At 44.1% G+C, this 25979-nt stretch overlaps 2 protein-coding genes across 5 annotated transcripts; both read right to left on the reverse strand.

Annotated features, from left to right (window-relative positions):
* Nucleotides 1–1907: 1907 nt before the first annotated feature.
* Nucleotides 1908–11947, reverse strand: tmem184ba (transmembrane protein 184ba). 4 transcript variants are annotated; one of them, XM_023949205.2, is made up of 9 exons: nt 11601–11945; nt 9862–10089; nt 9463–9628; nt 5374–5464; nt 5123–5290; nt 4364–4533; nt 4094–4288; nt 3960–3986; nt 1908–3746 (listed from the first exon to the last, which is right to left on the reverse strand). In XM_023949205.2, the coding sequence occupies exons 2-9, from the start codon at nt 10087–10089 to the stop codon at nt 3511–3513; spliced, it is 1281 nt and encodes a 426-aa protein (XP_023804973.1). In that variant the 5' UTR covers nt 11601–11945; the 3' UTR covers nt 1908–3510. The 4 variants fall into 4 exon arrangements, with proteins under 4 accessions (XP_023804973.1, XP_023804974.1, XP_078793608.1 ...); XM_023949206.2 differs by having other exon boundaries at nt 9862–10127; nt 11601–11898; XM_078937482.1 differs by lacking the exon at nt 3960–3986 and having other exon boundaries at nt 11601–11947.
* Nucleotides 11948–12691: 744 nt separating this feature from the next.
* On the reverse strand, nt 12692–24033 carry csnk1e (casein kinase 1, epsilon). Its single transcript, XM_023949648.2, has 11 exons — nt 23841–24033; nt 22976–23067; nt 22774–22884; nt 18728–18876; nt 16242–16470; nt 15985–16155; nt 15759–15907; nt 15498–15684; nt 15284–15429; nt 13803–13856; nt 12692–13442 (listed from the first exon to the last, which is right to left on the reverse strand). Exons 2-10 carry the CDS (start codon nt 23049–23051, stop codon nt 13824–13826), a joined length of 1251 nt encoding a protein of 416 aa, XP_023805416.1. The 5' UTR covers nt 23052–23067; nt 23841–24033; the 3' UTR covers nt 12692–13442; nt 13803–13823.
* Between the last annotated feature and the right edge of the window lie 1946 nt (nt 24034–25979).

Consider the following 25979-nt stretch of genomic DNA (forward strand, 5'->3'; position numbering starts at 1 on the left):
GCGTGACTCGCTTCCCTAGAGACCAAAACTGGCGGACCCACGCTAAACTTTCACAAACACATCTGAAGAGTTTGCGATCAAATTTGTGTTAAAATAATGGCAGGCATCGTCATTATTGAGCGTGGTCACGACCTCAGTTGTGAGAAGACGATAAAAAACAAATTGAAAAGATTTTTAAGGTAGTGTAGGTCAAATACTTTTTTGTGTAAAATAATCTCAAAACCACATTTTGAAATAATTTCAATTTTAGTTTTGAGTTTCAGTTTTTATTTTGAATACATTTCTTTATCTAATTTATTTGTATTTCCTAATTACCATGATTTAGTTCAGTATAGTTGACATTAATTATAAGTATTTGATGGTTTGGACCCGCACTCCCTTAAAAAATAATGTTTACAATGTTTAGCTTAGTTTGTATGTTTGTTTTGATATTTCCCAGATTACTTAGTATTGGTGTTAAAGAATTGATGTATTATGTTATAGAATTATAGTTTAAAGCAGATCCCATATTTTGATGTAATTATAGTTTGAGAAAACAGTGCAAGTGGATGTTGTACATCAGTCATTTCTAAAGCAGAAATAATGTATAAATAACTGAGGTATTTTCATAGAATATCATAGTTACTGGTGTTCTTTTTGCCATTTGGGGCTTTGATGTTACTATATTTTAGCAATTGTATGTTTTGCAGCTTTAAGGAAAAGCGTAGATTGTAGGATTGTGTTACTTTGAGCAATTTTCCAAATTCTTTTTTGGGACCAGCAAGTCCTTAATGGAGAGTCAAACTAGGGGTTTGAATGACAAATCATGATGCTCCAATTAGTCTTAGTTTCTTGATAAAGAAGTGAATAACTAGCTGCCAGAATGCATCTAAGACCACGTATTTTTCCAAAATTTCGCTCTGTGCCCGCCATATCGCTCAAAGAAAAGTTCAGGGAATTTTTCCTTAACCAACTTTCATCACTGCTGCAGGAAGTGCTGGTTTTCACAGTGCCTTCAGCAGACCGCAGCGGGGAGGGGAGGGGGGGGGGGGGGGGGGGGGCACGACCACCTCAGTGACCCCGACGGCCGCTGGGCCACAGCAGAGCAGGATCCCACACCAAACCCTCCGCGTACATTCCCACTCTGTGTCCTTTGTAATGTCTGACGAAAACCTTGAGTGACATTTATAAGAGAAATATTCTATATTTTATTTGTATTTAAAAGTAGATATTATGAAAAGACGAGCTAACGAGTGCTGTGATGTTTTCCAGAAGTACTTACGACTAGTCTGTTGTGTTGCAATGACGATTACAAACCGCCGATCGTGTCGCGCGTCGGTCTCGTGTGCACCAGCTTGTCACGGTGGATTCTTGGGGGAGGTCGTTTGTCTATGATGACTCGTACGTCGTTGGGGAGAACCATGGAGGGTCCACTGGGCGCCATGGCAACGAGGGAGATGAGGAGGCGGAGGGGTGGCGGGATGAAGGACACAGGAAGTAGACACGGCAGGCTGAGAGAGCAGATTCACTTGAAGACTTCCGTCGGCCTGTTTCAGTTTTGATTTTTTTTTTTTTGTCACTCACAGGCCAAAATGGGCGGAGCTTAGGCCACTGACTAGTACTAGCAATATTCTCTAAGAGTAGGATGTGTGACAGCAGACGCGTGTTGAGAAATAACTCCTAAACACACGAGGCTTCTATTTAGCGACCCATGAATAGCATTTATTCTCAATATTTTAACATCTGTTGATTTGTGCTGGATGTTTTGTACGATCTGCAAAACAAAAATGGTCTTTGTATTTATTACATGTATTTTTTTCTATTGTGAAAATTTAAGTACATTGTCTATTTTATATATTATAATAAATGTTGTACATATTGTACATAAGATGCTGTTGAATTGGAGCTTGAATGAGGCGAGGAATGAATTTATAAGATAAAAACATCTTTTATTTTTACAGATATTGATCACATTATGAGAGTTCAGGCCTGAAAGAAGCTCAGATAAAGTTTATAAGGTATTTTCAACACTAAGCATCTTTTGTTTAAAAAAAAACTCTGTTCCGATCATCTGTGGATGGATTCTAAAAGCGTCTTTTTATTACGATTATGCTCTTTTTAGCCCAAACCTGAGCTAGCTTCCCTCAAAACCCCGAGCAACAGAAACGGCGAGCAATATCGGCGCCATCCAGCCGTTCAGTTTAGATCCAGATTCCAAACAAAGACGTTTATGGATGAACGTTGCATCAATGCATCAGAAAGGGGCGGAGCAGAGAGACTAGCCCCGCCCAGCCTATTTTCTACGTCCCAAATATTATTTGTTCCAAGCGGCTTTTGTTTTGTCTGCTCCTGACTCACAAAAAAAAAATAAAGAAATACTCAGAAATGCAATTATTTTAAAACAGCATTTTCATGCTGTGGGTCTGTAAAAATAAAACTAACATATTTCTAAACAGAAATCAGACAACAAGCACTTACAAATATTAAATACAGACTAAAATATGTGTTTGTTTAGACACGGAGCAGCTCAGGCAGAAATTCCAGCAGTGGCGAGGAAACGGTGGAGCGTGGCGCTCAAACCGCCGCTCTGATGGAGCCTTTCTAAAAATAACAGCCGTCTAAAAATAAGCCGCAGCCTCAGGACAAAAGCCATCCCCGTCCTCTGAGACCAGCAGCCCCCCCCCCCAACTTTCCTGATCAAAACACAAAGGAGGGCGCCCATGAGGTGCATTTGCCCCCTAGTGTTGGGTCGGGGCAACGGCAGGCTTTGAGGAGTGGGGCGTTTCAGGCGACTCGGTTAGAAGACTCCAGGACTGGGATTACGAGCAGGACGACAATCAATCAAAGAAAAAAAATGTCTTTCAAAATAAAAGGACAAACTTTTCTTCTGGGATCCAGGATCCTCGGCAAAGTGACGGCAGATAAATGCAGAGGAAAACCTAAAATGTTTGGTTTTCTGAGCAGCCGGGTTTTAGAAAATCACACAGAGAGAATATTTCCTCCTTATTAAGCTCCGTCTGAAAGCGTTTAACCTACATTGAGGCCTGAACGCAGCACGCCAGCTTTAATCCCCACCATTCAGTGACGCCCCAATTACAGCGGCCTAATCCCGTCCGCGCCGCCGCCACTCCCAACGCCAGCGGCGCTTGCAGAGGAATAATCTATAAGCTGCTTCTCTCCACTATCAATAACACATTTGCTCTCTGCGGTTTGCTTCTGCCGTATCCAAGCATGTCAACGTTGAGGTAAAGGGTTGGTGAAATAAGGCGGAGTCTGTCTTTGGGGGACGCCCCCTCAGCTCCGTCACCGGGAGACCCGGTCCCAGAACAAACAATGGCTCAGCTGAGATAGAAAAAAAACGGAGCGTCCATCCGACCAAAATGTCACGCGTGACTCACACGCCTGACTCACACACTTTCCACGTTCCAGGGCGGCGTGGCGTGACTTTGAGCGCACGCGGTTGAGTCTGAAGTTCTGATCACGTGTGTCATCACCCAACAGCTGGGAGCGGAAACGGTCCGTCGAGTCGCTCTAGAACTCGTCGTCTGAGCTGAGCAGGAGAGTCTTCTCCGTGTCGCTGCGGGCGCCGGCCGCGCCGTGGCTGCGCAGGACGGGCGGCGGCGGCGGCGCCCCCTGCTCCAGCGTGCGCTGCTGCGTGTACTGCTGGTAGGCCGGGGAGAAGTTGTGGATGGCGTCCTGGACCATGTCGCCGGGGTTCATGGTCTCCTTTAAGCTGCTGGAGATGCTCTTCATCGGGGCGCAGCGGCCTGAAAGGGGGAGGAGCCAGAGAGGAGCGAGTATAAGTGGAGGAGGAGGAAGGTGAAGCTTCGTGTTAGGAGAACAGAGATGAAGGAGGCAAAGGGAGAAAGACAAATGATTGACAGCTGGGAAAGAACGGAGGATGTAGAGGAAGAAGGAAGTGACGAGACCAGGAGGGAGGGGGGAGACAGAAGAGGGGTGGGGGGTGCCGTCGGACCTACCGAACTCTCCATAAGACAGAACCGGTCCTTTGGGGCAGCAGAGGAGAAAAGACAGAAACGATCCACACAGACAGGAAGTAAGAGAATGTGGAGATTTCCCATGATCCCTCAGCACCTGAAGGACGTCTCCTCACCTCTGGAATCCAGACTTTTGTCCACGTAGACGGTGTAGGTGAAGGCGTGCCGCAGAGCCAGCGCCGCGAAAAACATCTCGATGCAGGTGATGAAGTTCTGGTAACCGGCGGCGACCGTCCCCTCGCCGACAGACACGTCCGGCGAGTTGATCTGAGGGATGGCGCCGCACTTCTCCAGGATGGCCAGCAGCATGCCTGGGCGAGAGAGGTCAAAGGTTAGAGGAGAGGGTCTGCGGCGCCCTGGAACGCTGCGGCGTGGAGCGGAGGTACCCTGCCAGAAGGACAGGAAGATGACCGACTTGACCATGAAGAACTTCAGCACGGGTCGGTAGGGGCTGAGCAGCGCCCGGGTGGCGAAGTAGAAGAGGAAGAGGGCGTAGAGAGACAGGCTGACGGAGACGTTGTAGATGATGGTGACGTACAGGTAACCGCTGGCAACGCTGGAGACGGAGGAAAGGTAGAGCTTTTATTTGTATTCATAATCCAGACGTGAGGTGGGCGGAGCTAAGAACGATCATCCCTCTTTAACGTTTCCACAATAAGCATAATTCCAGTAGATTCTGAAGCAGAGAAAAGCGGCGCCGAGCCGCTTTTCTCTGCTTCAGAATCTACTGGAATTATGCTTATTGTGTTAAGGGGTTAAAGGTCACTGTATGACTGTGTCATTTAAGCATCAGTAGGAGAGTGCGTGTCGATCTGAGTACCAACGGGATCAATACTTCACCTTGCTATCGACAGGATTGATACCGATGGATCCTTTCATCACAGGTTTTCCGTCACAGTAAAAATCTTGAAATTACTCGGCGGTGTTGCCAGATTGGGCAAAAGAAAACCAGCCATATTTGAGCGGGAAACTGTCCAATCAGGCATTGCTGTGTGTCTGAGTAAACAGAGCCCCTCCCCATTCAGTCATTGCAGAGCCACATATGTGGACTAAAGCAGCATTTTTTTAATGTATTGTTTTAGATTTCTTACAGCAGCACACACACCGTTAGAGGGTTCAACCGCCGCGGCCTCCCCAGGACTCACTTGAAATCCCCGTCTTTGTATTTTCCGTACGCCTGCAGGACGACGGTGATGGCGGCCATGAGCGGTTTGACCACGCAGAACTGCAGCGTGGCCTGCTTGCAGAACCTCAGGAAGCCGATGGAGTAGGCCCGTCCCCCCAGGCAGCAGGTCCCGAACACGCAGCTGGACCTGCAAACCACGCAGGGTTAACCCGGGAGAACATCTGCAGCAGAGCATGATGGGAATCGACGGCCGCGTGGAATCAAACGCACTCGATGGGCTTCCCCCGGATCTCGGCCATGATGGCGCTCTCTCCTCCCAGGTACTCGTAGCACAGACTCAGGAAGTTGTAAATGACGAACGCTGTGGAGACAGGAAGCTGGTTGGACCACATGAAATCCGCCAAAGAGAAGAGTTGAAATACAAAACGGAGGACGGATATTTGTGAAGTCTGAGATCCCTGATTTATAAATTAAAAAAACAAAACACTTTAAAGTAAAATAAAGTTGGGTTTTAAGTAAATAATCTCACATGATCTCATTACATGCGTTTAAATAAAAAAAAGAGACTGAAGTTCAGTTCATTGAAATAAGATCTAAAAATTTTCTTTTTAATATACTCAACAATTTAAAATAAAAATATATTTAATAATTAACTAAAAATAACCCACGATTTCTGAAATCTGTAAAGCAGACTTTGTTTTGTGGTTTTTTTAGGCTGTAAAATCCTCACAACACTTTTTCTACACTCATGTTTCATAAAAAACATTTCGGTTTTAGAGAATGAAAACATAGCCCCTAAAGGGCCATTGATAGGGAAAAAAATGGAGGAAAAAAATTTTTTTTGAAGTAAAAAAAAAAAAAAAAAAAACTAACTGGTACGCACCAGTTAGTTTTAGGTGCGCACCAGTTAGTATCAGAAGATATCAGATAGTTGACCTACTTGCTCATTGTGCACCAAGTAAGTTGAGGATATGGACCTTGTAAACTTTCTGAAAACAAGAAATATTACTGACAATGTCATAATGTCACCTGATACTAACTGGTGCGCACCTAAAACTAACTGGTGCGCACCTGTCACTAACTGGTGCGCACCTGATACTAACTGGTGCGCACCTGATACTAACTGGTGCGCACCTGATACTAACTGGTGCGCACCTAAAACTAACTGGTGCGCACCTGTCACTAACTGGTGCGCACCTGATACTAACTGGTGCGCACCTGATACTAACTGGTGCGCACCTGATACTAACTGGTGCGCACCTAAAACTAACTGGTGCGCACCTGATACTAACTGGTGCGCACCAGTTAGTATCAGGTGCGCACCTAAAACTAACTGGTGCGCACCTGATACTAACTGGTGCGCACCTGATACTAACTGGTGCGCACCTGATACTAACTGGTGCGCACCTGATACTAACTGGTGCGCACCTAAAACTAACTGGTGCGCACCTGATACTAACTGGTGCGCACCTAAAACTAACTGGTGCGCACCTGATACTAACTGGTGCGCACCTAAAACTAACTGGTGCGCACCTAAAACTAACTGGTGCGCACCTGTCACTAACTGGTGCGCACCTGATACTAACTGGTGCGCACCTAAAACTAACTGGTGCGCACCTGATACTAACTGGTGCGCACCTGATACTAACTGGTGCGCACCTGAAACTAACTGGTGCGCACCTAAAACTAACTGGTGCGCACCTGATACTAACTGGTGCGCACCTGAAACTAACTGGTGCGCACCTAAAACTAACTGGTGCGCACCTAAAACTAACTGGTGCGCACCTAAAACTAACTGGTGCGCACCAATAATTTATTTTTTTTCCTTTTTACTTCAAAAAAAAATATTTTACTCCCAAAAAAATTTTTTTTATTTCAAAAAAAAAATTTTTCCTCCAGTTTTTTTTTTTTTCATCAATGGCCCTTTAGGGGCTCCGTATAGATCTGATCGGGATCAAACATTTATGTAAATGTGTCAAACGGAACACATTCTGGGTTTTCATTGTTTCGCAGAGATCCACTCCGTGTTTTTAACATGTTCTAGGAGGACATGCATGTAACGCAGGAGCAGAAAGACTGTATTTGTGATGTAGAAAATATGCTGGGCGGGGCCACAAGCTCCCCGCTCCGCCCCTTTCTGATCCTCCTCCTGCAGACTAATAGATCCATGAACGTCTTTGTTTTCCTCGTCTGAGCCAACTGTCCTGCCCACAATTCAGAGGTGAATTTCTAATGAGCTCCTCCTGACAGGTTGTTTTATTTTGGCTAAAAACTGCATCATCATCATGAAAAGACGACTGGGACACTTTTAGATCAGAAGGATCAGAAGATTAGACTTTAAGGGAGTCAAACCTGCGGGTCCCACTACAGCCCAGCTTCCAGGTGTTAAAAGGGGTAGAGAGGAAACCATTTCTCTGGTGCATTTTCATCCAAACATAAACTGACAGGCTCACAACGTGGCTGACAGAGCTGCTCAGAGCTGGTCTCCACAGACGGCCTGCAGCTGAGCAAACCGGATCACCTGGACCACTGAGCAGAGGATCATCTTCCTCTTCCTCTGGGCTGCTTCAGGGAGAGGAAGATTAAGGAGCTCCAGATAAAAACAACCAGGCTTATCCTGTCAGCCCCTGGGTACCTCTTCTGTTTGTACGTTTGTGCGTGCGCCGCACAGGCTGCGGGTTCGTCTCCGGACGGGCCGCAGGTGCGTCTCCGGACAGGCCGCAGGTGCGTCTCCCGCACTGGCCGCAGGTTCATCTCACGGTACGTTTGTGCGTGTGCCGCACAGGCTGCGGGTGCGCCTCTGGACAGGCCGCAGGTGCGGCAGACGCACAGGCTGCAGATGGACGAGGATATCAAGGAGAGCTGAACCTGTGGCCTTCACTGCTGTTGACATATTAAACTCTCCTTTTTGTTTTTTGACCACAGCCAGTGTAACTCCCCCTTCTGAGAATCAGAGCCCTGCCAGACAAATTTGAGGTAAAACAACCAACCGAAATGTCCTCATATTCATGACAGGTTTCCAAAGGCACAAGCGCCGAGGTTCACAGTAAGAACTGGTTGATCTGCTCTCTCTGCTGTTTACGGCGCTGCTCTTTCACTCCTCCCAGAGGACGCCTGCCTGCAGCGCCGGTTGCCACGGTGACGCAATGAAGACAATAAAGATGGGAACTTTACTGCAAGTTTGGTTGAGAGGAACTTACAGTCTGAGTAGACAGTGTGATGAGGGAAGATTTGTGAGCACGGTTGCCATGCAACAGGTCGGACAGGACAAAGATCTGGGGGTGGGCGAGTTTTGTAAGAAGATCAGGACAGGAGGAGGGAGGAGGAGGCAGCGGGACAGAAGTATGGAGGGGAAAAAAGAGAGACTCTCTACATAAAGAACTGAGGAGGAGGAGGAGGAGGTTTGAAATGACAAATCATCACAGCACTTCCTGCTGAACCCGGTCCAAACATGAGACAGAGCCCCCCCCCAGCAGAAGAAGACGCAAAATCCTGGTTGCTATCTTCGTGTGACGAGTGAACAGAGCTCTGGCAAATCCAGATTACCACAGAATAATTCCAAGGATCAAGGATTATTAATTTGATTAATCTTAATTAATCAATCTAAAAAGATTTAGTTGACATATTCGACACTGATTTCCTTCATATCTGATCAAAAAAACCAGGAATGTTAAAATTTTTGGCACTATTTGATCCAAATCTGCCGATACTGAGTCCTGATCCAATACTTTTAGAACACTTTTTTAAAAAAATGAACACATTTAATAAACACAGTCCCTATTTTTGTTTTATTAACCTTCAGTTCTCTTCTGTTACGCAGTTTGAACAATTTTAGGATCTTCAGAACTATGGAACGCTTTTAGTTATGATCCATGTTTACATGAAAGATTCTTAAAATCGTGGTTGGAGCACGAATATGCTGATGAGTATTTATGACTACTTCATATTAGTGGAAACATTTTGTTTTATTTTAGTTTTCTTCTCACTTTTTTCTGGAGCTTCCATGTGGTGGACGGTCCCTTGGCAGTCGTCTTTAGTTTCTCATTTAAACCTTTATTTTTTAAACGTATTTGAAGTTCATAGTTTGTCTGAAGATCAAACCAATAAAGACCGTTTTTAAAGTTTATTAAAAGAGTTTTTGAGGAAGTCAGCATCTGTGAATATTTTCAGAACTTTTATGTCAATAAAATGTGCAGATCCGTTCACGGTTTGCAGACTTTGAACTTGAAACATGGCGCTGATGATAATTATATTTATATATTTGATCCCTGATCAGGATGCAAAATTTAATTTTGTTTGAGTTAAACTCTGCGATTTAAAAAAACAAACATCATCTCAGGAGCAGAACGGCATCCTGACCTTCATAGCAGTCCCTGATGGTGTCAAAGTACACGTAGTACTGGTCATTAGTGAAGAAGAGGAGGCTGAGCCAGGAATCGAAGGCGTAGATCGGAACGATGAAGAGGATCCGGACGATGTGGCGCTGCTCCCTGGGCGAGCTGTAGAACCGCAGGTGCATGTAGATCTGGAGCAAATAGAAAAGACTTAAACACCAAAACATGGAAGCGTAGAATGATTCCAGGAGTTCGTATAGGAATTTAAAAAAACAACGTCAAAATGAAAACTACGAGGACTGTTTTTGCGTTCATGTTCCGTTTTAGAAACAGGGATGTTGCCTAGCAACCTGCAGCCTCCACGCGCGTCACGGGAGCCCAGAAAGGGACAAGATCTCAAACTAAAACCCGAACTTAGAAGTACCTGGTGGCAGGTGAGGAGGAGAGCCGTCCAGACGAAGAAGCCGGACACGGCCTGCGCGGCGGGGGTCATCAGGAAGATGGGCTGGTCCGGGCCCAGCAGGGGGGCCTCGGAGAGCCAGGATATGTTGGGCCCCATCGGGACGGCGGACGGCTGAAGAGCGTGGACCAGAGGGACGTCTCCCCCCAGCCTCTCGGGGGGCGGCACGTCTCGCCTCTGCGGCCTTATCATCTGGACGGGACACGGAGACGCTCAAACGCCGGCAGAACCTGGTCTCCGCAGAAACCAGTTATCAGTGCAACACGTCATCTGATAAAGGGAGGGGTCGGAGCACGCCGACTCTGGAGGTCGCCGTCTCCCCAGGACTGTTTGAAGAGTCCTATCTGATATTGACTTTTGTGGGTTTCTGTTTGGTCCAGAATACCATCTGACCAGCGTCACACCAGTCCGAACAATCACTCCACAGTCTAAAAATGACGGCATAAAGTAAACACACCCCACCCTCATCCTCATCATTAACCCCACTTTACAAAAACTGCCATTTACTGAAGCTGTTAGTCATTTATTTTCTCAAAAGAAAACCAGCAGCTGCTCATGGTTTGTAAATGGGCATGTTTATGGGATGTTTTATCACAGATTTGACATCATTTAGATCAATTATAGTCAATAAAGTTAAGTGAAAGCCAGCAAAAGTGTCACCATTAGTCAGTTTTGGTTCAACAGAAGTTAAAAAAATACAATAATTTCAAATACATTGAACTTTACTGTATATTTTGACCAGAACTAAGAATTTTCATTCATATGTTTGTTTTTAAAGTGTCGGCTATCTGTGTGTGTGTGTGTGTGTGTGTGTGTGTGTGTGTGTTGGCATATAATACCACGGTCAGTGAGCTGGTGGAGGCAAAAGAACATCTGTGCGTTTCAATTGGAAGGCAAAAAGGTCAATGTGTGCAAACCGGTGAGCACAAACAGTCTGCCGTCATATATTATAGAGGCTGGGGGGGGGGGGTCAGGAAAAAAGCAGCAGATGGAGGGGGCACCGGGGAGCAGAGGGGGTGGAAGTCCACTGTATTTCATTTTAAGTCAAACTAGGCACTTTTATTTTGAAAAACCTTTCATTTACAGAGGTTCCTGTGGAGACAAAAGGCTGGACTGCTTTTGGACTACAAAATAAAGCGGTGGATAACTATAATGCATAAAACAGTCATAATGTGATGTTAGAAAAAAGTAAAGCACCAAAAATCTCTTTTGTTTTGTTTTTTTGTCTAAATTGTTTGTTTGTACAGTTTTTGCCATATTCAAAAATAATAAAAAAAACAAAGATTGTTTAACGTATTAATGAATACATTACACAATTAAAAAAGAAAATCATTATATTTATATATATATATATATATATATATATATATATATATATATATATATATATATATATATATATATATAATTTTCTATATATATATAAAATCATTTTAGGGTTTTTTTGTTTTAAATTTGGAATTAAATTAGTTACTATCGCTTTAAAAAAAAAAGGGAAACAACAGTGTTAGTTTAATTTAACTCAATAATCAACTTTTAAGACTTTTCTATGTCTTAGATTTAATATAAATGATATGAAGGCCTTTAGGTAAAACCGCTAAACTTTTTCAAAAACTAGCTAAAAAGTGTGACACGTAATCCCATTTTAGTTCGTAAAACAAAAGGGTGAAATCAAATTTGAGAGTTTTTAGAAACTTACTTACCTGTGAAGATTAACCCTCTGGGGGGGGGGGGGTTGCCCTCGATAAAACAAAAACGGTCTGAAATAAATAAACTGGAATCGGCCTCGGAAACCTCAACCGCTCACTCCCAGGACTTCCATGTAAACTTCTCGCGCGCGCTCCACGACCTCTCGCGCTGAACTTTATCCGGTTACGTTCAACAACTTCTAACCGTTTATTGCCCTCTCCGGTGCATTTTCAGACAGTTGTTCGGGGTTCGTGGACTTAAATCGGTCACTTCTCGCCCTCTGCAGCTCCGCTAGGAAACCAATTCCTGTCGGATTAAAGGCGGATCACAGGAACCACGCCCACCGTGCATGTAGAAGCATGTGTCAGCCAATCACGTCTGGATGTCTATTGTGGACTAAAAAAGAGGGAGGGCTCACGGGCTAAGCACACTGAGTTTGCGCAGTTGTATTCCAGGAGGATGACGTAGGCAATCCGACCCCCCACGTGACGTTTGTTTGTGTCCACCACTTCCTGTCCTAGTTAATGTGAAGTTTTTTTAATGTAAATTATGAAAAAATTTCGTAAATATTTTACAATTAATTTCAAATGTATAAACCCGGTTAAAAAAATTAAAATGGCGATTTTACTGAATATAATTTGCAATTGTTTAAAACATTTTAATAACTTTTAACTAGTTCAAAAGTGTAATATCTTCACAGATAATTGCAACAGTTTATTTTTATTAAACGTGATTATGTTTTGTTATCAAAGTTTTTTTAATTTTCACATGACAACTATAATATGAAGATTCAATAAACCTTATTTTGTACACCCTGTGTGTACAAAATAACTTCACCCTTTATGTTTTGTTTTACATAAATGTTACTTTGTTTGTTTGTTTGTTTAAACCAATCTTATTTTGTGTCTTTTTCTGTTTGTGTGCAGTAATGTGTAGGTGGAGATGGATTTATTAATTTATTTATTTACCTAAATTAGTGTAATGAAACATTATACCATTTGTTTTCATTGTATTTGGTCTTAATTCTTTTAAAACGCAACAATAGAAAAATATATTTTCTGCTGTTGAACATTTTTAGTTCAAATAATCACAATCAGAGACATGGTTGCGTCATAAATCTGAGTAGGATGTGTATATCTTTATTCAATTAGAAAATATACACAAAAATCATGGTAATAAAGTGGACTTCTGGTGGAGAAATATACAGAGCCTCAGTGATTTCCATCATCCTAACAGGAACCTCTGTGTCATTGCCTGCCAGAGTGAAAACCTGAACGCACTCGGCTGACTCCAAAGGTCCGTCACTGCCTTTGATGTTCCACGGTCCGGCTGCATCCGACATGAGAGCCTCATATTCTGATGAAGTGTATCTACACATTTACACCTCATTAAAAAAACAACATTAAATGACACCTTTCCCTAAAGGCCTTTTCTGAAGGTGTTTCTCTGTTTTCCCCACTTTCATTCGTCGTTTTCCTTCTTTTACACTGAAGCTGAAGGTTGAACTAACACTTGGGATAAGAACACAGACAAGACAAAAAGAGGATCTTCACATTCAGCCGGTCACTCTGCTCCTCTGCTTCAGCTGCAGCTTTTTGATGTACTTTATTATAATGAATAACACTGGAGGCAGAAGATGTAGATTATTTCAATTCAACCACAGAATCGTTGATATGAAGTCCCTTTTCTTTCCTTTGTATTTTCTACTTTCTTTTTTATTTTGTTTTTTGCAAGAGGAGCCACTGACAGATGTTCCATCTTTGGTTTTGAAGGCACATAACGCTGCCTCTTCCTCCTTCTCATCCTCCTCCTCCTCTTCTTCTTCCGTCATCCAAAACCACTGTGGTGAACCTCAGCTGTTGAAGCACCAGAACACATTCGGTTCACAGCAGAAAACTTAAATCAGATTTTCCACGATTTAAGATTTAAGATAAACCAAAACAGTTTCACTCAAATGTAAAAATAAGACACTTTTATTTTGAAAGAACTTTAGTAAATTGTAAGAAATTATCAGTCTTTGTAATATGACTATTTTTGACCTCTTTTATTTTCTTTTATCCTAATTATTGATGTCGAAGTTTCTCTTTAAATTGATTGAAATGACAGCAAAGAAACTGTTAAAATAGCGAAAGCTTCATTTCAGCCTCATTAAAACTGTGAAGGAAAACAGATGGATGGTGTTTCAAATGTGTGTGTGTTTGTGTAGGTGTCCATACCTGCTGTCAGTGAGAAGAACCTCACTTTGCCAGATGTTCAAACGGCACACTGACCTGCAGGTGGGACGAGAAGAGGAGATGAAACGTCACTTTTCATTCATTTAGAGGTTTTCCTCTGGGCTTCTCTTCATTTCAGTCTCGTTTCTCTATTTTTTCCACTTTTGTTCACATATCGAGTTGAAACTACAGATTTTATCCAACACTTAAAATTAATATGTTTACGCTTGTTAGAGACCATTGACTGTAAATGAGAACTGGACTGAGTGACCCCGCCCCCTGGCTTTCCAAACAGGAAGTGGCTCCAAGAGGCCAAAATCCCATAAACGTTTATGGAAAAATAACCAGCAGTTACTCAGTTATTCTTTTGGTCAGGAGACCCATCTGGCTTTGAAACAATTCTTATTAAATATATATTCTCTATAGTTCAAGTTGTAAATTGACCAATCAGACGTCTCAATAAAAGTAGGTGGAGCCTGTTGGTCCCCCCAAGTTCAATGTTCAGAACGTGACGTGTAGCCTGCTTTCAAGTGGTAGGGGTGTGGCCATCCAACAAGCTCACTCCTGATTGGCGAGGGTGGTTGCCATAGCAACTCTGACTCCGCATAGCGAGTAAATGTCGACTGAATTGACTTGTCGTCGTTGGAGCCAGAGGTGAACCGTTTTCAATGGATGACGTCAGACTCACTCGGTCCAGGTCTCAGTTACAATCAAAGTCAGTTTTTAGAACAGAAATGGATGGTTCCAACAACTCTCCGAATGGCTCAGGGTTTTAATTTTTCTACAGAGTCACATAAACGTTTGGTGAAATCTGTGATAATCTGACATTTTCTCCCTAAAGTTGTTTCCCATTTGACCAAAGTCTGTGACTTCCTGAATGAAGCTCATACAAGAATGAAAGCAAACCGGATCCATGTGGCGTTCACAACATACACATCTGGTGGCTTGATGCACAAACTAGCCAGTCTGCTAATTTTTAGTAGGATGTAAACATTTGATCAGTTATTGTTTTAAAAACTTTTATTTGGTTAAATAATCTTCTGAGTTTTCAGAAAACCTTGTTCATTTATTTATTTATTTTTACCTCTGAAGTGACTTTAATTGGATCCAAAGATTATAAACTGGCAAATTTCAACAACTTTCTAATTTCTTTGGTGATATTTGGCCAAGATCGATTAAACTGAGCAGAAAAGTGGGCAGAAAACCAAAAAATTGATAGTTTCTGACTGACTGGAGCTGAATGGAGATTGATCTGGGATGGTTTCAGGACATCCAACAACAATTCACTGTAGGTCTTTCATTTTTCTACAAAACTTTTGAATACTTATTTTAAAAACACAGTTGGCCTTCATCACATCAGAAAGAAAGTCTGATTAGCGATTCCAGATTTATTATCCATGCTTGAATCAGCATCAGGCAGAACAGGAAGTTCATCCGTCCAAACCAAAACACACCACAGAAATGTTCGAAACCTGCGGTTCTACCTGTGACGCGGCGATGCGTGATTGGTCAAGGCGCGCGTTGAGGTCAGAGGAGGAGATGTTGGCGGGGGCGCCGCGGTGGAGCCTCATGGCCACTTTCCTCTCACGCTCGGCTCGCTCGGCTCGGCCTGCCTGTGGCGAGCGGTTTCCTGCGCACACACACACCCGTCAAACCCAGTGCCGCCGCGCTCGAGCGGCACCCAAACTCCCGCCTGACCTGACTGCTGGACCCCCCGCGTGCTGGATGGAGCTGCGTCCGCCTCGTTCCGGACTCTATTGGCCGCATTGGGGGTGGGACCGGTGGGCGGGGCTCGACCTCCTCTCTGACCTCCTCCTGCCCGCTCCTCTCCGTCTTTCCCCTCCTTCCTCTCCTTATCGCCCTCCTCTGGGGTCCTGCCGGCGCCCTGAGCAGAAAACGGGTGAGAACGTCTGCGGGGGGACCGGGGCGAAGCACTTCCACCGGCGGCGGGACACCCACAAACTTCAGCATGTTCCAGTCGAAGACGTAGTCGTAGGAGAAGCCCTGCCGGTGGAAGAGGTTCCTGAAGAGCTGCCTCAGGTAGGAGTAGTCGGGTTTGTCGTCGAAGCGCAGCGAGCGGCAATAGTTCAGGTAGGTGGAGAACTCGGCTGGGAGTCACAGAAGAGGCTCAAATACGGATCTGAAGACTTTTTTTTCCGGGAATTCCCAGCAGGTTTTTACTCACAGGGGTAGCCTCTGCAGAGCACCCCGATGGGGGTGGACATCTTCTTCTCGCTGATGCGCTCATACTTCTGCCCCTTGGTGGCGGCCTTCAGCCCCTGCCAGGGCAGGGAGCCCAGGTTGAAGTACATCAGAACGTAACCCAGAGACTCCAGGTCGTCCCGTCGGGACTGCTCTGTGACAGCGGGGGGCGAAAGGAAAGGTGGAGGTTTTAGGGAGGGGAGAAGAACAAAGAGGACGGAGGCGGGGCGGCTCCCTTACCAATGCCCAGGTGGGTGTTGATGGAGGCGTAGCGTGCCGTGCCGGTGAGGTTCTTGTTCTCGCGGTAAGGGATGTGCTGGTGCGTTCGAGCGTCTCTGTATTTCTTGGCCAAGCCGAAGTCGATGATGTAGACCAGGTTGCCCTTCTTTCCCAGCCCCATCAGGAAGTTGTCGGGCTTCACGTCTCTGTGGATGAAGTTCTTGGAGTGGATGTACTCGATCCTGCTGATCTGGAGGGCAGAGGAGGAACATCTGAGTCCAGAAAAGGAGACGTTTCCAGGGAAAACTCAAAGACTGTGCTTTTATTTTTAAGTTCTGAATCAGCAGCTCATCCTCAGGTGAAATGTATTTGATGCTTCAGCGTAGGGTTGTGCCGATGGACGATACCATCGTCCATCGTGATGGGTGACTGACATCCCGATGGAGAGACACCATTGTGATGCCACGCCCCCGGCACGCTGCGAGTCGACACCATAAAACGCGGTTACATGTGCAAAATATCTTGATGGGATCAATGGTCAGATTAGAATCCAACCGTGTAGATGGGCCCATAAAAACTTTTTCAGATTATAAAAAACATTCACATGTGTCACACTTTTGGTCGGAATAAATCATTCGCACATGCGCAGTAGTGTTTTAAAAAACCGGAAGCGAAACTTAGTTCCGCCGAGCGGCTACATACATAGATACGTCAGCTCTGTTATTTTATTATTATTATACAAGATGATCTCCTAAACGTGCTTTTATTGATTTTACGGTTATTATGAAGCGCCTGTTCGCTCATCATTTTAATCCGTGTGGTCAGTGCTTTTTCTGTTGAAAAACAGAGCCGGAAACCAGGATTAGCAGTATGCTAACACGGGCTAACAACATTAGCATGAACATAAATCCATGCGTGAAACGCTGCAATCTGCATCTTGGCTGCACGTAAATATGTGGGAATAACATCAGCCTTTATTTTGTCGGGACACGACTGGAAACACAAATGTTTGAACGGTTTCTAAGGACTGAGCGGCCTTTCTGCTTCGAAGCTTACACACTGCTTTAGCTAGCTAGCGCTCCGAGCTCTGCCCCGACACACACTGTTTTACCGGGAGACCCGCTCGTCCTAAATTCCGGTTGCTCGTTAATGCAGAGCTGCGGGACAGATCACAGTCCTAAATCTCCTACACGTAACAAAGCATCCTTACTTCCCCTAAAGCACAAAACTTTAAGTCCGTCTGCTCTTCTAGAGACACGTTCGCTCGCTCCACCGGTCTGATCAAACGCAGGACCGGACCACTTCTTTTCTATTTTGTTTATTTGATTTTTTTTTTAAAGTCACTTCCCTCAGTTTAGACTGGATCATCGCGGATGAGTCATTATTTGGGAAATAAAATAAATAAAGTAAAATGACGAATGGCAATAGCCCCCCCCCAACGATATCATCGTCCATCCCGATGGTGGACTGCAAACATCGTCAACTGCCAATTTAGGGGACATCGCCCAACCCTACTTCAGCATTTTCACTAAATGAGGCTATTGGTTAAATAAAAAGCTAAAGTAGAGAATTTGGCTTTACTAACGTCCTGACGACATAAAACACCAACAAGTACAATCAATCATTATTTAATCTCATACAAAACCAGGAAAGTTTCAGAATAAGAGCTGAAGAAGCGTCTTGGAGCTCCTCCATCACCGCTGAAGCTTCCTTGGACGCCATCAGAAACACTTTAATGCCTAAATCTGATCAGACTGCAGTTTAGACAAACTGGAAAACGAAGCGCAGCAGTCAGCAGCTCTGCTTTCAGACGCCATCGACCTCTGTCGGGGGGAAAAATGGCGGCTGCAGCCAAGAGACAACAGGATGATCAAAAGAGGCCATTAAAGGGATTAAAAAGCTTAGTAGAAGATGAAACTCCGTCTTCGTGCCAGAAAAAAAAACAAACGACAAACTGTCAAAAAACTGAGCATCTTCGGTCAAACCTAACAGCATCGTGTTCACACAAACGTAGAAACCTGGACCGTCTTCTTCTTACCCTCCTCCAAAAACAAATAAACATGCACCCCATCCCCGCTGCCCCCCTTTGACCCCACCCTCATTGACTGAGCAGCTGCCACATACCCCTTACTCTCCCCTTCTGCCCCTGCCACCGTGGTCAGACTCGCATGCAACAAATTCTTAAAAAAGACTTTCTGTCAAAGTGGCAGCTTTTCTGTTGGTTTTATCTCCATAGCAACCATTTTACTTTATGGTCGCCTGGGGGCGACGAACAGATTTATGTCATTTTTAGAAGAATCTGCAAAAGTAAACTTCTGGATTTCCTTAGCAACAGAGGTTTTTTCCGTTAACCACGCCCACATTCCTAATATGGTCCTATCGTATGCCATATCATTTTGAGCCAACAATTCATGCATTAAATGTTCACAATATTCCAGCAAAAAATGTGCGAGCCACACGGGAAACGCCACGCCAACGCCGTTCAAAATCTGGGGGGAGCGTCTCACCATCTGGTCGGCCAGCAGCAGGACTGTTTTCAGGCTGAACTTGCGGGAGCAGAAGTTGAACAGATCCTCCAGACTGGGACCGAGCAGCTCCATCACCATGACGTTGTAGTCGCCCTCTGCCCCGCACCACTTGATGAACGGGATGCCCACTTTCAGGAGGAGACGGCACAAAAACGCAGCGATTGAACCGAGTCCAGTCCCATTTATGCATACAAACAGAAACCTTGAACTTCTGGAATCCAAGAAAGTCTAACTTTCAAAGGATTTACCCGAAATTGTCAAGAAAAACGATGTAAAACATTAGGACAGCACAGAGAACCCCTTCACAGGATTTAAGGTGGTATTTCAGCTGCACCAGACTTCCTTAAAATTGGAAGTTTGGATCTTCTCCAAGTTTTTAACCAATTTTCACAGGAAACGTAACCCAAAACTGGACCAAAGAAACCGAGAGGAACCACAGACACAGGAAAATCCCAGGACTTCCTGGCTGAATCTGTTTGCCAAAAAAAATTCAGTTTTTCACTTTTGGTTTGCATCAATCACAAAAACAAACTCTTCAAAGTTTTTTTTTCCTGATTTCAAAAGACTCGTCCAGATAACATCCCTCTGGACTATTTTAGAAGAAGTTTGGTTTTGTGTAGAAGTTTTTAAAACTTTCCTCCACAGTGCACCTTTAAAACAAGCGGCTGCGGTCACTCTTTGACTTCCGGATTGAAGCTCACATGAAAACAAAAGTGAGTGAAATCAGATGTTGTTCACTAAGTAACCACTAGGTGGCTTGTTTTCCAAAGAGACTCACAAAACATCAAAAGCTCCTCTTTATATGAACAATCTGGTTTCAAAATCTTTTTGTGGAATAGATTAGATACCGGGTCGTTGGTTCTGTGCCACAGACTGTATGACGGCGAATTGTTTCATGCCACATCGTCTCATGAAAAACCTCAAACACTGCCACATTCTTAGAAAACTTGGGTTATTTACGTATGGATTTATATACATATTTTTTTGTTGATATTTTAATATTTTTAAATAACCCAGTAAACAGTGACCTTTGGAGTTGGGGTGAAAACAAACCAACTTGGTTTTTTCCTGACTATGGAGCTTTTAGTGTGCAGGCACGGCGGCGGAAGTGTAAACAGGTGGGCTCAGTTTATTTAAGTGCTGGTAAATGTTATCTGGTGACCATCAGTGGAGATGGAGAATCAAAAGGAGGTTAAAAAAAAAAAAGAAGCTCAACAACGCAAAAACTAAAAGACCAGGGGCCTCATTTATAAAACTTTGCGTAGGATTTGCATCAGAAGTGGCGTACGGATGGAACATAGGACGTGCGTACGCACAGAAATATTCAGATTTATAAAACCGTGCGCACGCACATCCTACGCATCTTTCCCTTAATAAATCACAACCAATTCTAAATGCAGCGCAGCTTTTGCGGCTTCATGACACGCCCATAGTTGCCCATAAATAGTCCGTGAAACGCCCACAAATGAATATTCATTGATTGGGAAACCATGGTAAACACAGAGAGGAAATGAAAAAAACGTAACTTCACTCAATGTGAAGTAGAAGTTATTATTGGCGAGGTGGAAAAGAGGAGAAGAATGTTGTTTGGAGGGCACAGTATGGCCATTACTAATGCCAAAAAGGCACGTGAGTGGCAGACGGTGGCAGACGCCGTAAATGCTGTAGCCTCACAATCTCGGACCGTGGCCGAAATAAAGAAGAAATGGTCGGACATCAAAGTCGAGGCATAAAAAACGTCTAGCGCTGCATCGCCAGAGTGTTTCTGCCACGGGGGGGTACCGGAGCGCCAGATGCACCGGGTGACACGCGTGGTTCCTCCGGGTGCTCCTCTGTAACGTCGGGCCCAAAAGCCCGCAGAGGTCCAACGGGACGGCTGGAGGAAGTCAGAACCGGCTCATAAGCCACTCGTCCTCGTTTGCCAGCAAGTCTTCTTGCTGTCTAAAGATGCGTTCACTCTGAATTCTTCCATTTGCCACATCTTCTAAGAGCACAAGATCAGCCATTGTGCGTCATTACGCATTGTGATGGGGCATTTTATTTCCCTCCATTTAATTACATCTGACAAGCTACAGATGTCGGGAATAATCGACGTGGAAATGGGAAATTGATCAGCGCAAATGTAATTTCTTGTTGCTTTCTGAATGGTCGAGACATACGCCATACATTGTTTTATCAAAAATAAAACAAACTAAAGGCATATGCATGAATACCATAATTCTGTAGCTTATGAAGACATGTTTTAATATGCAAACAAATTTCCCCAGTGGACAATTAATGCATCTCTCTCTATCTATCCATCTGTCTGTCTGATTGCACCTATATCTGCTCCGCCAGACGGACACATTGACGGGAATGTCAGTTTTGTACATTATTTCGTTCTGTTAACTATATTATTTATGAGGATGAATTGCACAACATGCCAATATTGCAGAACATGTTTCACTTTTCTTTCTGCAAATAAGTGTTCATTTGAATTTCTGTTGTAATTTTCGTTTGATTGTTTTGTTTGTTTCACTGCTGATCGATCAAACGGGTGTTCGTGTAGCTGTTAATTGTCAGACTTGCTTTGTGAAGTCTTCATGTTATTTCTGAGAGGCAGTATTGTCATTTTCACTTTCACGTGTTTCTTCCATCTGCCGACGGCGTCGCCGTTTCTCATTTCACCCGTTTTTGTGCGTACGCCTGGGTCAGAGCTTGCGTGGAGGACCGCACATTTTCCCGTCAAGTTTGCTTTTTATAAATCTCAACTATTGCGTAGAGAGTGGCGTACGCCTTCTTTTGTGCGTACGCAACGTTTATAAATGAGGCCCCAGGAGCCGAAAGCCAAATAAAGATTTGACTGAAACCAAAGGAAGGAGCAGACGTGAAGCGGAGCGACACCAAAGATCTAACAACAAAAAGCTTTTAGATCCTAAACAAAACAACAGCAACATGAAATGAAGACACTAAAGCTTCATATCCTCCACAGAAATCCATGAAAACTCGATCAAACAAACAGTTTTCTGGGGATAAATGTGCAGCAGAAACGAACCTGAAAGAGGCAACGAACTGAAACGATTTCTCCTTCCATCTTAAAAGCTAACAGGAAGTCTCTGCTGCTGTACTGATGGCACGGAGCAACCCCGCCCCCCCTTCCCGTCATCTCTTTGTTTACTTGATCTATTTGTCTGCAAGTGGATGAATCAGAAAGGGGCGGAGCATGAAGCTTGTGGCCCGCCGTTCGTTTTCTACGTCACAAATATGATCTTTTGCAAACTGCATTTTTTCATCTGCTCCTGATTCACAATGATTTGAATGAGAGAATACTTAGAAATGCAATTTTAAGATTAATTTTCCTAATAGACGTCCCAGATCATGAGAAAAATGCTACAAGAACACGTTAAAAACAACAAAGACACCATTTTCAACAGAGTGAGTTTTAAAGAAAGTAAAATGTTTTCTGTCTTTCAAGAAAAATAATCTCATCCAGAAAGTTTTTTGAGATTAAAATAATCTTAATTTGAGAAAACCTTTCTTGGTGACCTGATTCTTTTCTTAACTCCTTGAAAATGATTTTTTTTCCAAATGTAATTCCCCTCATGGTTTTGTTTAGATGCTAAACGAAGGTCATTTTGGTGCCAAAGTGGTTTGAATCTATAGGGTTTAAAGCAAGAATTATTTTCTTTGTTTCCTTTTTGAAGATTTTATTTTAAAATTCTAAGCATCATATATAGAAATATAAAAATAAATGTATATGTATTTATATAAACAAATTTTAGGATTATTTGACTTATTTCAACAGGGCTTGTTTTTTCAGTGTTTGACTTAGTGTTGCCCACAACAACATTGATTTAAGCTTTAGTTGTTTTGTTTGTTTGTTTTGTTTTAAAAAACAAACAATATCACACGACAGAAGGAAAACACTGACTGGAGAGAACCGAAATCCTGAACTACCTCAGCCTAAATGGACCGGGACCTCTGAACAGCTGAAATCTGTGACGTTTCCCGCCTTCATCCCTGTCCCCCCCCCCATCTCGCCTCACCTCCACCCTGCATCATCTTGTAGAACTTGCTCTCTATGTGGAGCTGTGGGTGTTTGGTCTTCACACATTCCAGTTTGATGGCCACCTCTTCTCCTGTGGCGATGTTTGACCCTGCAAGGGGGGGGGGGGGGCAGATCATGACGGAGCCCAAAACAAACAAACAAACAAACAAACAAACAAAAAAAAACAACACGAATCCCACCGAGGTAGATGTCCCCGAAGGACCCGCTCCCGATCTTCCTCCCGAGGCGGTACTTGTTCCCCACGCACAGCTCCATGGCAGCTCCAGACTCTCTGAGGGGTTCAAACACAGATCAGTCAGCGGGACGGACGCCGCCGAGCCGGAGCTGCAGTTAACCTCCCAGGGCTGCTGTGTCACGAGAGAACGGAGGAAGGGGAAGGAGGCGGGAGGAGCAGCGGCGAGCTGGAGGTGAGGAGGAGGAGGAAGCTCACTTCCATGAGTCCTACATGAAGCCAGGGAACAGCCTTCATCCTCCGGGATGAGGAGCTCTGATGAAGATGAGGAGAAGGTGAGAGCAGAGGAGAAAGAACAGAGGGGTGTGTGTGTATGGGGTGGGGGTAAGGGGGGTTTTATAACATGAGTTATTCAGTGCTGCAGGAGGTGGGGGGGTTGGAGGCTGGATCCGCATCTCCTCTTCCCAAAGCACTTCAAAGGATTCTGAGTACAGCTCATTTGCATAAACTCCTCATTTCTGGTGGGCCAAAATCCAGATGGGTCACGTGACCTCCTCCCCCCGGACTTGCCAGACTTTGGTTCCAGCAGGAGCCGCGTTCACGTCCTCCTGAAGTTCTGGCCGCGTCCCCAGATCTCCTCCAGGCTGCAGCAGCTGCGCTCCGTCTGCGGCGTCTGCTGCAGCGGGCTATGCGCGCGCGCGCGCCTCAGGCGGCATAGGCGGCGCGCGTCAGGTCAGCGGCCGCGCCCCTCCACAAAAATACCCCACCCCCCAGACCACCTGCCCCATTCTGGGCTCAGGCGACACTTCAAACCCACCCCCCCACCCCCACACACACACAAAAACACACACAACCCCCCCCCCCCTCCTCACCAGTGCTCGCCCCGTTCCTCACTCAGGACCGCGGACAGCGACGCGCCCATCACCATCACCTCCGAGACGTGGGATCCGAATCCTGAGCGGCCGAAGATCCGATCCGCGCTCGTGCGTTTGTTTTGCTCCCGCGTGCCTCCCCCTCGCAGCCTGTACTCCCTCCGTTTACCCCATTGACAGTATCGATGATGTCATTCGCAGATGCCCGGATTGTCTTAAAGCCGCCTCACTGGTGGTTCGGGGGGGGGGGGGGGGGGGGGGGGCAGTCACGCGCCCCACACATCACAGACATGGAGGCCGAGCCAAAACGGACGCTATGAATCCAAATTCCCCAGGAATTCCGAACTGGGATTATTCATTTGGACGAGAGTTTTCCTGGATGTGAGGGAGAAATATGTAAACAAAACAGACAAACAAACAAACAAACATTAATGACTGAAAATTAACCAAAAACATTTTTGAAAAAGTGCTAAAGCTTTCAACAGAATAAAAGACTCAAACTAATTCATGTTCTCCCACATATAATTGAAACAATGAGGCCAAGCAGTGGAACCAACTTTCTGGGTCTTTTATTTTGGAAGGGAGACATCTCTCCCAAAATAAAAGACCCAGAAAGTTGATTGCAACAGCCTAACCTTTATATTGCTCTTAAATTCATCGAGACAACAACAAAAAAGGTCCCCTGCTTACAACAGCAGGTAAAAAGGGCAAAAGGTTTTCTTTACCTTTCCCTCCAGTTATTTAAAGCAAAGATTTTCAGAATAAAAGACAGATTCGGCTACTTCCAATGGATGAAAATATACTGTATTAATTACAATTTTATCAAATAATTTTCACAGTAAAAACTGGTGGCTACCAGTTTGAGCAGAACTGCATCTGCTCCCAGTTAATCTCAGAATCCATTTATTTAGTTTACATTAAGGCTCTTATTTTGAAAACCCTACATTGTCACATCTCTGAGTACTGATATTCCACAACCCCTCTTGTGTTCTGGGATCCTCAGGTCAGGTTTGATTGGTTTTTCCTCACACAGATTTCAAAACTGGAGGTGATGGAGAGATCCAAACTCTGGAGCGCCATTTGTCCGGACACTCCATGAACTCAGCTGATGCTTTTAGGCAAGGCAAGTTTATTTGTGTAGCACAATTCGTACACAAAGTAATTCAAGGTGCTTCACAAAACAGAAAAATGCATTAAAATCACAATACATCATAGAAATAATCAACGTAAAATTTACTTTAAAAGAAAAGAAAAAAAATTTTTGAAAATTGATTTAAAAATAAAGGAAGGAAAGGAAAGAAAAGTGCAGATAGGACCTTTCAGTCATATACACGGCTAAACAGAAATGTTTTAAGTCTAGATTTGAACATGAACACAGAAGAGGCCTGTCTTACGACTTCAGGGAGGCTGTTCCAGATTTTAGCTGCAGAATATTGAAACGCTGATTCCCCTTGTTTAGTTCTGACTCTGGGCATCAACAGGAGGCCGGCCCCTGAGGTCCTCAGAGTACGAGATGGTTCATATGGCACTAACATGTCAGAGATGTACTTTGGTGCTCGGCCATGGAGAGACTTGTACACAAGCAGAGCTGCTTTGAAGTCTATTCTTTGAGAATTTTAAAACCCCGAAAACCTTTTGATTTCAGCAGGTTTCTATGATAGCCGGATTCAGTCATTTATTTTAAACGTTTGGCCCGCCTGTTATGTTTTGCATCAAATTGATCCATTTTTAAAAGATACAAAAAAGTTTTAAAATGTTTTTTTTTTACTTTGAAACTTGTATTTCTTTGCTGATTTTGGTGCAATCAACAGATTTAAAGGAAACTTTTAGTTACTTTATTTGTAAATCTTACAGAAACTAATAGAACAGGAGGATTTGTGTGTTTTACTTCTGTCTTTTTGACCTAGTTAAGAACTTTAGTCTTTCTGGGAAAAGTGATCTATATTTAAATGTGAAAGGAAGCTTCTGACATTTCAAAGAATCTGCTTTAAATTTCAGCAAGCAATTATGGTTTGTAGGGGGAAAAAATAATTTGTTTTGAGGAAATGAAGCAGTCTTTGTTCTTAAACTTGTTAAATTTACCACTCCCCCTTTTTTCTTGAAAAGAATAACGCTTTTATTTTGAAAAACCTCCCTTTT

Source organism: Oryzias latipes, chromosome 19, assembly GCF_053564925.1.
Source record: "Oryzias latipes strain Hd-rR chromosome 19, Olatipes_Hd-rR_3.1".
Lineage (NCBI taxonomy): Eukaryota > Metazoa > Chordata > Actinopteri > Beloniformes > Adrianichthyidae > Oryzias > Oryzias latipes.

Excerpts from the sequence above, each read along its gene's own strand:
- tmem184ba (XM_023949205.2), bottom strand. The coding sequence starts at position 10,089 with ATGATAAGGCCGCAGAGGCGAGACGTGCCGCCCCCCGAGAGGCTGGGG. Across the intron at positions 9,629-9,861 it reads TCCTCCTCACCTGCCACCAG|ATCTACATGCACCTGCGGTT; the intron begins GTACTTCTAAGT and ends TATTTGCTCCAG. Across the intron at positions 5,291-5,373 it reads ATCCGGGGGAAGCCCATCGA|GTCCAGCTGCGTGTTCGGGA; the intron begins GTGCGTTTGATT and ends CGTGGTTTGCAG.
- csnk1e (XM_023949648.2), bottom strand. The coding sequence starts at position 23,051 with ATGGAGCTGTGCGTGGGGAACAAGTACCGCCTCGGGAGGAAGATCGGG. Across the intron at positions 22,885-22,975 it reads CTTCGGGGACATCTACCTCG|GGTCAAACATCGCCACAGGA; the intron begins GTGGGATTCGTG and ends CCCCCCTTGCAG. Across the intron at positions 15,908-15,984 it reads GCTCTGCAGAGGCTACCCCT|CCGAGTTCTCCACCTACCTG; the intron begins GTGAGTAAAAAC and ends TGTGACTCCCAG.